This window comes from Asparagus officinalis, chromosome 5, assembly GCF_001876935.1.
Source record: "Asparagus officinalis chromosome 5, Aspof.V1, whole genome shotgun sequence".
NCBI classification, from domain to species: domain Eukaryota; kingdom Viridiplantae; phylum Streptophyta; class Magnoliopsida; order Asparagales; family Asparagaceae; genus Asparagus; species Asparagus officinalis.
The window spans coordinates 98,175,056-98,185,055 of record NC_033798.1 but is presented as its reverse complement, the minus strand read 5'-3'; the positions used below and the strand labels follow the sequence as shown (position 1 = coordinate 98,185,055).

The window sequence follows — 10,000 nt, the reverse complement described above, 5'->3', positions numbered from 1 at the left end:
AACCACCAGCTTACAAATCACTATCTCAAAACACCCAAATAGCCCGACTCCATAACATATCTCTGATCAGTTTATACAATACCACATACAAACATCCAAAAATTACTCATGATTACTGAGGCGTAATTCACGGTGACGCAGCAGTGGCAGTTGGAAGATTAAAATTAAGGCACCAAACTATCTCACAAAACTAACTAACAGAGACAAATTCAACTTGCTTTTTAAGAAGATATAAAAAAAAATTGATGCCTTGTAGACAAGATAACTGATACACATACATCATACATCTAACAGGATCAGATTTATTTATAATATAAGGAGCTTCTGCCCAAATATACAACTAAAACGGGTTTCGAAGCAGTTTATGAGCAAGCTGCAAGTTCAGTTGAGGTGAACCTAACTTGAGGAAACCACAATAAGGAGTATTTTTCTTCTACTAAGGGAAAAATATACTTATACAATACAAACCAAAAGTCATTGACAAAATAGAAAGAAGATAATAAGGCTTAAGAAGACCGCAGAGTTTTCTAACAAGTGATATGTGCTGCTGCTATTGTTGATGCCCTGCCAGCTCTGTTGCCTCCCAGCACAAAAGAATCAAATTAAGGGTTTGTAACTTAGAGACAGACTTCTGGGGAGCCTTCGATATTCTACATGTTATCTTACCACTACCAAAGGCTTCACTGCTTTCATAAAAATGCCAAGTTAATCATCAGGATCTCAAGAAAAATCTGCAATTACGATCTCATATAGAAAATATACGCTTGCTTAAAGGAACGCCGTAATATGCCTTCACAAATAATTGTGTTAGAGGAAATAATCAGGTGTTCTACGAGTTACATCAGGTTCACCTCTCCTAGGAGCAGGCTCAAACTGCAATGATGGAAAGCCATTTTCAAAATAATCAGTGGCCATTATATCCAGAGTGAGACAGAAGGAAAAGAGAAGGGGCAGGGGAGAGAGCAACCTGGATAAAAGTGTGGCCTTTGCAGTCATCAACTTCCAAGATAGAAGCCATGTTTCCGCATCTATAGCAATAATTAGGTGCACTAAATATGGTTACCACCTTTTGTTCCTGTTTCCATGACATTCTAACCTTTAACGAACACTAAACTAGAAATCTGGTAAGCTAAAACAGAAAATGGGAAAAAGATAATTTACATGGCCCCAGTTATATCCTTCCATAACTAGTTGATGAGCTCTGGCTATCAGCTTAAGGTTGTTGTTATGGTTGAATTGCTCAGATATATCCTGAAATAATGATTGGCCTGGTTAACAAGAAGACTGTTACTTCAAACGCACAAATTGAAGATACAGGCATTGAAGTACCTGGCCAAAAGTATATCCTGCACCACGGGGAGAAATCCCCCAACCACATCTATCATCAGGGTCAGACCATAAGAGATCACACATAGGACCCTCATGAGGTACTTCTTGAACACGATCGAAGTTGCGTATACTATCAAGGTTCTCGATAGAAGGTGATAACCCACCATGCAGGCAAAAAATTTCCGATTCGACCTAAGAAGTTTCAGGAGAATTAAGTTTAATTTGTTATCACAAGGGACCAAGGGCAAAATAGTTGAATGGCAAATAACCCAGAAAACTCTGAAGGATACCAAAGACAAAAAGCTCAATCACCAGAAAGCCAGAAAACAAGAAGGTTTTTTTGGCAAAAATAAAAGAGAGATTTTTTCAAGCTCAACAAGTGACCAGCAAAAAGGCACAAAGCAAACAGAAAATATACTGAAAGTTAAAATTGTGCCATTAGAGAATTAAAAGCTGACAAGGAAACAATGGGTAGAGCATGCCTATTATTTGGTTAGAAAAAGAAAGGGCTAAATACCCATATTGGTATTTTAATTCAACCCCATTTACCAACAAGGTATTTTAATTAGGAAATTCGGCGATAAGACATTTTAATTGAATAAAATTACCATTTAGGTCCTTTTTCTCGTCGGCGGTCACTTTTCCGGCGAGAACTCATCACGTGCGTTGCACGTGGGGCTTAATCTGTGTTTAACCCTCTACTGTTCATCATCTCCCCGCCTCTCTCTCTCTCTCGTTTTCTCCTTCCCGAACCCACGTCCACCGCCGCTCCTCCCCTCGACCACCGCTCCGGCCTCCGTCGCCCTCAGCCGAGGTCACCCCCGCGGAACTAAAGCCATAATCCGTCCGTAGCTCGTCCCTCCAACAAAGAATTCAAACCCCGAAAGTTTCACAACAGCAAGAACCCAATAAACCCAAGACTTCATCCATTTCTGTAGGTGATCTTCTGACGCGCAGAAACTCATCACAATCAAGAATCGCAAGAAACAAAAAAAAAACTCCATTACCTCTCTCTCTCTCTCTCATTCCTCTTGAGCTCCCCAACACAAACTCCTCCGTTCATCCTCCAACGATGGAAGAAAACAAGAAACGGGAACAAGCCATGATCACGACCCAAGACTCGGAGACCGAGCAGCGAAAACAAGACTCATCAGACAGCTGCAGGCGTTGGGCGGCGCGGTCAGGGGGTCTCGGCGGTCGGAAATCAGCATCTTAAACACAGATTAAGCCCCCACGTGCAACGCACGTGATGAGTTCTCGCCGGAAAAGTGGTCGCCGACGAGAAAAAGGACCTAAATGGTAATTTTATTCAATTAAAATGTCTTATCGCCGAATTTCCTAATTAAAATACCTTGTTGGTAAATGGGGTTGAATTAAAATACCAATATGGGTATTTAGCCAAAAAGAAAGTGTCTAGTTTGTAAGAAGCCTTCATTTGATTTTAAGTGTATAGTTGTGAACATGGACATATGAAAAAGAAAGTCCTCAACTCCTTAAGCCTACATATAGAAGTGTCATGTCCTCTATATTGCAATTAATGGAAACCAATCTTATGGCACTGGCATTGAGAAAGATCTGCATATTTGGTTGTAAGGTGATGCTAATTATATTCTCTGATGCCAGCTCCACTAAAGCTTCGCTAACATGAAGCCCAACAAAGAAGCTAAAAATAGTAGCAGAAATCACCATTCTTCATACAATTATCCATCCAAAAGAACATGCTCATGTTATATATTCCTGCTCTTCTGAACTTATGTCCAATAATATCTAATATAGAATGTGAAAACCCTAATTCATTATGAGATCTCTTGGGCTTTATATAGGTCCCTACACAAGTTACAAATAAGTCCCTAACTAATACTAATATATCAACACTCCTCCTCAAGATGGGCGAAAGATATCTACTAAGCCCATCTTGTCACATCCTCTAATCATATCTACTGAGCTAAGTCCTTTAGTCAGACAATCTGCTGCCTGGTCCTTAGTCGGAACATGACTTAGCTCCAGTAGTCCACTATCCAACTTCTCTTTGATGAAGAACCTATCGATCTCGATGTGTTTGGTTCTATCATGCTGCACCGGGTTGTTGGCGATAAACTTTATCTTAGCTCCTTGATCCAGCTTCAGCTCCACCAGCATACTCTTCAACCATAGCAACTCAGCAACTCCTAAGGCCATAGCTCTATACTCTGCCTCAGCTGTCGATCTCGCCACCACCGACTGCTTCTTGCTCTTCCACGAGACTAAGTTGCCTCCTATAAAGATGCAGTATCCTAAGGTGGACCTCTTGTCATCAGCACAGCTAGCCCAATCAGAGTCACAATAGCCTTCAATGCTCATGTGTTCATTCTTCCTGAAGATTAGCCCTTTTCCGGGGGCATTCTTCAAATACCTTAGAATCTGGTACACTGCGTCCATATGACCCTTCCTTGGATCATGCATGTAGCGACTCACCACGCTTACTGCAAAAGAGATATCGGGACGTGTGTGACACAGATAGATCAACCTGCCCACCAGCCTTTGGTATCTGTCACGATCAACTGGTTCTCCAGCTTCAGCACACAGCTTAAACTTCTGGTCGATCGGTGTAGTTGCAGGTTTGCATCCTAACATTCCTGTCTCTTTGAGAAGATTCAGTACATACTTTCTCTGGGATAGGACGATCCCCTCCGCTCCTCGAGCTATCTCTATTCCAAGAAAGTATCTAAGCAAACCAAGATCTTTCACCTCGAACTCCTTACCTAGTCTCACTTTGAGTTGGGCAATCTCCTTCTCATCATCCCCTGTAATAATCATATCATCCACATATACTGCAAGCAAGGTGATGTGACCTCCACTTCTTCGAAAGAACACGGTATGGTCGGCGCTGATCTGCTGGTACCCCATACCAATCATAGCCCTTCTGAATCTGTCAAACCAAGTACGAGGAGACTGCTTTAGCCCATAGAGAGACTTCTTCAATCTGCAGACCTTTCCCACTGTCTGATCTGTACCGAATCCTAGTGGTATCTCCATGTATACTTCCTCCACTAGATCTCCATGAAGAAATGCGTTCTTCACATCTAGTTGGTGTAGCTTCCATCCACCATTTACTGCCAGAGAGATTAAGGTCCGAACAGTGCCCATCTTTGCCACCGGTGCAAAAGTCTCATCGTAGTCGATGTCATATGTCTGACTATATCCTTTTGCCACCAAACGTGCTTTGTAGCGCTCAACCTGTCCATCTGGATTCTGCTTCACAGTGAAGACCCACTTGTATCCAACTGCTCTCTTCCCTTTTGGTAGTTTTACTAACTCCCAAGTGCGGTTCTTCTCAAGGGCCCTTAGCTCTTCGTGCATAGCAGCTTTTCATTTCTGGTCCTTCTTTGCAACCTGCCAATTGTTAGGTATAGTAACAGAGTCCAGGAATATGATACAAACTGAGCAAGATCCCAATCATATCTATCGGGAGGATTTCCCGCATTACTGCGAGTAGTCCTCCGTACGGTTATTGGTGTGGGATGAGTAGGAAGAGGAATGGAATCACCTTGAGAGGAATCTGATGGTGGTGTAGGTGTCTCAGGAGTCGGGGCAGACGTTGGCAAGGGACTTGACACCAGTGGCACTGTAGGTACTGTTCCCGCAATTTGTTTCCCCTTCCTATTATAGGTAAGTAGTTCCCCCTGAGCCGGTGGTCTAACACCTCTTGTCTCATTCTCCTCTTCTTCTTCATTCTCTTGCTCCTCCTCAACCAAGTCTCCTTCCCAAGGAATCGTTACGGATATTGATTTTTCTGATCTCTCACCATTCTCAGATTTTGATTTCTCCATATTTACCATTCTCTCACCATTCTCCTCCTCTCGCCTCATACTTCCAGTATTAGGCGAGTTACCAACGGATGAAGTTACCTTTCGGGTGTAATATGGCTCGAGTTCTCGAAAGTGCACGTCCATGCTCACAAACAACCTTTTTTCCACCGGGCTCCAGCAAACATATCCCTTCTGGGTAGCAGAATATCCTACAAAGATGCACTTCACAGCTCTAGGGGCAAGTTTCCCGACAGATGGCCTGTTGTGCTTCACAAAAAGCACACAGCCAAACACTTTAAGTGGAAGAATCCCACCATTATCTCCCTTCAATGTCTCACACGGAGACTTCCAATCCAACACTCTCGAGGGTATTCTGTTGATCAGCGCTGCTGCGGTCAACACTGCTTGCCCCCACAATGTTTTTGGGACATTCATAGAGATCATCATGCTTCTAGCAACCTCTAAAAGATGTCTGTTCTTCCTTTCCGCTATCACATTCTGAGCTGGTGTATATGAACAGGTCGTCTGATGATGTATTCCCTGAGCTGACAAATATTCTTCAAACGCTCTGTTGGTATACTCTGTCCCATTATCCGACCTTAATATCTTCACCACTGCTCCGTATTGAGTCTGAACATTCCTATGAAAGTTTTGGAAGCACCCAAACACTTCACTCTTATTCTAAATGATGAGTGTCCCAAACGCTGATGATGAAGCATTAACTCATTCTCAGTACTCATATTAGATCCTACTCCTGCTTCCTTTACTACTGACACCAATGCTGAATCCAACCCTTCACGATCCAGATACCACAGTCCGCTACGCCATGTGCCAGTCCCAAGTCTCCGTCCTGTCCCCTTCTCCTGAAAAATCACCTTGGGAATATCAAAAGAAACAATGCATTTTAGTTGGAGGATGATAGAACTAATGGACAAAAGATTGACTGGAAATGAAGGAGCATGCAAAACATTGGACAAAGTTACAGAACCAGTACAATCGACTGTACCCTTACCAACCACCGGATAAAATATAGCATCAGCTGTTTGAATACTATCAGGCGATGCTAAGTGAGTATATGATGAGAACTCACTAGCATTACCTGTCACATGCCGAGACGCGCCGGAATCGACTATCCATTCTGATGATCTGTTGGGAGACATAGAAGCAAGAGCATGTATGTCATCAGTACCTTTGGTCGGATGAGCATAGGTAGCAGTATTGCCTCTGGCGAAGAACGAAGTGGATGCCTCCTCAGTCCCACTCCTCAAGTCTCCATCCCCTGCTACTTGTTGCTTCTTCCTTAGTATCGCCAGGAGAGCACGGTCCTACTCAGTAAAGACCACCTCAGCTTCTTCTTCTGCTACCGTCAGATTCGTCCGATTCCCTGCTCCTCTTCCACCTCGTCGACCCCCACGGCCACGACCACGACCTCCGAACTGTCCACGTCCACCCGAGTCTCCTTCCTTGGGTGGTTTGGTGCAAGCATGCCTTAGATGACCCACCGCACCGCAGTTGTAGCACTGTCGAGTCTCTCCCCTAGATCCAGTATTGCTAGAGGCTGTCAGTGCTGACTTCACCACAGGAAGTCCACATGTCCCCGCCTGCAGCCGAATGCGAGTCTCCTCCTGGATCATAGCAGAGACAGCCTCCTCAAGCGTGGGAATCTTCGGCTGAGCTAGCAGCAATGCGATTCGCTGAGCGAACTCTGATGTCAATCCCTTGAGAAACACCATAGTCCTCTCCTGTAGAAAGGCCTCCCGCTCTTTACATCCCGGGTCCTTGCAGCTAGCCCGAGGGGGAAAATGATCATAATCCAGCAACAGACGCTCCAACTCTGTAGCATATTCCTGTACAGTTCTTTCTCCCTGGACTGTGGCGTCGATTTCTCCTTTAATCTGGAATACCCTCAGGTTATTCCCCACTCCATCATATGTCCTCCTCACCTTCTCCCAGACGTCCTTCACCTTCTCAATGCCATCCACCGTGACGGCGATCGTCGGGACCAACGAGTTGAGAAGCCAGATGTACACCAACATATGAGTGGACTTCCACTCATCTCGTCCTCCCGAGTCCTCATCCGGTTCTGTCTTCTCTCCGGTGACCTCGGCTGAGGGCGACGGAGGCCGGAGCGGTGGTCGAGGGGAGGAGCGGCGGTGGACGTGGGTTCGGGAAGGAGAAAAAGAGAGAGAGAGGGGGGGATGAGTTCTTAAACACAGATTAAGCCCCTGCCACGTCAGAAAACAGAGCCACATTAGCTTCCTAAACACAAATTAAGCCCCACGTGCAACGCACGTGATGAGTTCTCGCCGGAAAAGTGGTCGCCGACGAGAAAAAGGACCTAAATGGTAATTTTATTCAATTAAAATGTCTTATCGCCGAATTTCCTAATTAAAATACCTTGTTGGTAAATGGGGTTGAATTAAAATACCAATATGGGTATTTAGCCAAAAAGAAAGTGTCTAGTTTGTAAGAAGCCTTCATTTGATTTTAAGTGTATAGTTGTGAACATGGACATATGAAAAAGAAAGTCCTCAACTCCTTAAGCCTACATATAGAAGTGTCATGTCCTCTATATTGCAATTAATGGAAACCAATCTTATGGCACTGGCATTGAGAAAGATCTGCATATTTGGTTGTAAGGTGATGCTAATTATATTCTCTGATGCCAGCTCCACTAAAGCTTCGCTAACATGAAGCCCAACAAAGAAGCTAAAAATAGTAGCAGAAATCACCATTCTTCATACAATTATCTAGTATCCCTTTGCTACGTTTAAATTCCATTTGTACATTAGTTTTACTGTCCAGAAACATTGTTGTTTGTGTTGTGAATGAAAACCCTAATTCATTATGAGATCTCTTGGGCTTTATATAGGCCCCTACACAAGTTACAAATAAGTCCCTAACTAATACTAATATATCAACACTCCTCCTCAAGATGGGCGAAAGATATCTACTAAGCCCATCTTGTCACATCCTCTAATCATATCTACTGAGCTAAGTCCTTTAGTCAGACAATCTGCTGCCTGGTCCTTAGTCGGAACATGACTTAGCTCCAGTAGTCCACTATCCAACTTCTCTTTGATGAAGAACCTATCGATCTCGATGTGTTTGGTTCTATCATGCTGCACCGGGTTGTTGGCGATACTGATGGCTGACTTGTTGTCACACCACAACTTCATCTTAGCTCCTTGATCCAGCTTCAGCTCCACCAGCATACTCTTCAACCATAGCAACTCAGCAACTCCTAAGGCCATAGCTCTATACTCTGCCTCAGCTGTCGATCTCGCCACCACCGACTGCTTCTTGCTCTTCCACGAGACTAAGTTGCCTCCTATAAAGATGCAGTATCCTGAGGTGGACCTCCTGTCATCAGCACAGCTAGCCCAATCAGAGTCACAATAGCCCTCAATGCTCATGTGTTCATTCTTCCTGAAGATTAGCCCTTTTCCGGGGGCATTCTTCAAATACCTTAGAATCTGGTACACTGCGTCCATATGACCCTTCCTTGGATCATGCATGTAGCGACTCACCACGCTCACTGCAAAAAAGATATCGGGACGTGTGTGATACAGATAGATCAACCTGCCTACCAACCTTTGGTATCTGTCACGATCAACTGGTTCTCCAGCTTCAGCACCCAGCTTAAACTTCTGGTCGATCGGTGTAGTTGCAGGTTTGCATCCTAACATTCCTGTTTCTTTGAGAAGATCCAGTGCATACTTTCTCTGGGACAGGACGATCCCCTCCGCTCCTCGAGCTATCTCTATTCCAAGAAAGTATCGAAGCAAACCCAGATCTTTCACCTCGAATTCCTTACCCAGTCTCACTTTGAGTTGGGCAATCTCCTTCTCATCATCCCCTGTAATAATCATATCATCCACATATACTGCAAGCAAGGTGATGTGACCTCCACTTCTTCGAAAGAACACGGTATGGTCGGCGCTGATCTGCTGGTACCCCATACCAATCATAACCCTCCTGAATCTATCAAACCAAGCACGATGAGACTGCTTTAGCCCATAGAGAAACTTCTTCAATCTACAGACCTTTTCCACTGTCTGATCTGTACCGAATCCTGGTGGTATCTCCATGTATACCTCCTCCACTAGATCTCCATGAAGAAATGCGTTTTTCACATCTAGTTGGTGTAGCTTCCATCCACCATTTACTGCCAGAGAGATTAAGGTCCGAACAGTGCCCATCTTTGCCACCGGTGCAAAAGTCTCATCATAATCGATGCCATATGTCTGACTATACCCTTTTACCACCAAACGAGCCTTGTAGCGTTCAACTTGTCCATCTGGATTCTGCTTCACAGTGAAGACCCACTTGCATCCAACTGCTCTCTTCCCTTCTGGTAGTTTTACTAGCTCCCAAGTCCTTAGCTCTTCGTGCATAGCAGCTTTCCATTTCTGGTCCTTCTTTGCAACCTGCCAATTGTTAGGTATAGTAACAGAGTCCAGAGATGCAATGAATGCTCCATGTGCATGGTGGATGTTAGAATATGATACAAACTGAGCAAGATCCCAACCATATCTATCGGGAGGATTTCCCGCATTACTGCGAGTAGTCCTCCGTACAGTTATTGGTGTGGGATGAGTAGGAAGAGGAATGGAATCACCTTGAGAGGAATCTGGTGGTGGTGTAGGTGTCTCAGGAGTCGGGGCAGGCGTTGGCAAGGGACTTGGCACCAGTGGCACTGTAGGTACTGTTTACTGCGAGTAGTCCTCCGTACAGTTATTGGTGTGGGATGAGTAGGAAGAGGAATGGAATCACCTTGAGAGGAATCTGGTGGTGGTGTAGGTGTCTCAGGAGTCGGGGCAGGCGTTGGCAAGGGACTTGGCACCAGTGGCACTGTAGGTACTGTTCCCGCAATTTGTTTC

General features: G+C 44.5%; 2 protein-coding genes across 3 annotated transcripts in view; both read right to left on the bottom strand.

Moving 5' to 3' along the window:
* LOC109840325 (serine/threonine-protein phosphatase PP2A catalytic subunit-like) overlaps positions 283 to 10,000 on the bottom strand; it is a 21,393-nt gene continuing 11,675 nt past the window's right edge. For both annotated transcript variants that reach the window (XM_020408916.1, XM_020408915.1), the window contains exons 8-11: positions 1,330 to 1,521; positions 1,162 to 1,251; positions 968 to 1,075; positions 283 to 873 (exon numbers count right to left, since the gene is read on the bottom strand). In XM_020408916.1, the coding sequence (XP_020264505.1) occupies positions 808 to 873; positions 968 to 1,075; positions 1,162 to 1,251; positions 1,330 to 1,521 (456 nt within the window). In that variant the 3' untranslated portion in view covers positions 283 to 807. The remainder of the gene's footprint in view (positions 874 to 967; positions 1,076 to 1,161; positions 1,252 to 1,329; positions 1,522 to 10,000) is intronic.
* LOC109840326 lies at positions 5,960 to 7,208 on the bottom strand. The gene is made up of 2 exons (XM_020408917.1): positions 6,307 to 7,208; positions 5,960 to 5,980 (listed from the first exon to the last, which is right to left on the bottom strand). Exon 1 carries the CDS (start codon positions 7,151 to 7,153, stop codon positions 6,443 to 6,445), a length of 711 nt encoding a protein of 236 aa, XP_020264506.1. The 5' UTR covers positions 7,154 to 7,208; the 3' UTR covers positions 5,960 to 5,980; positions 6,307 to 6,442.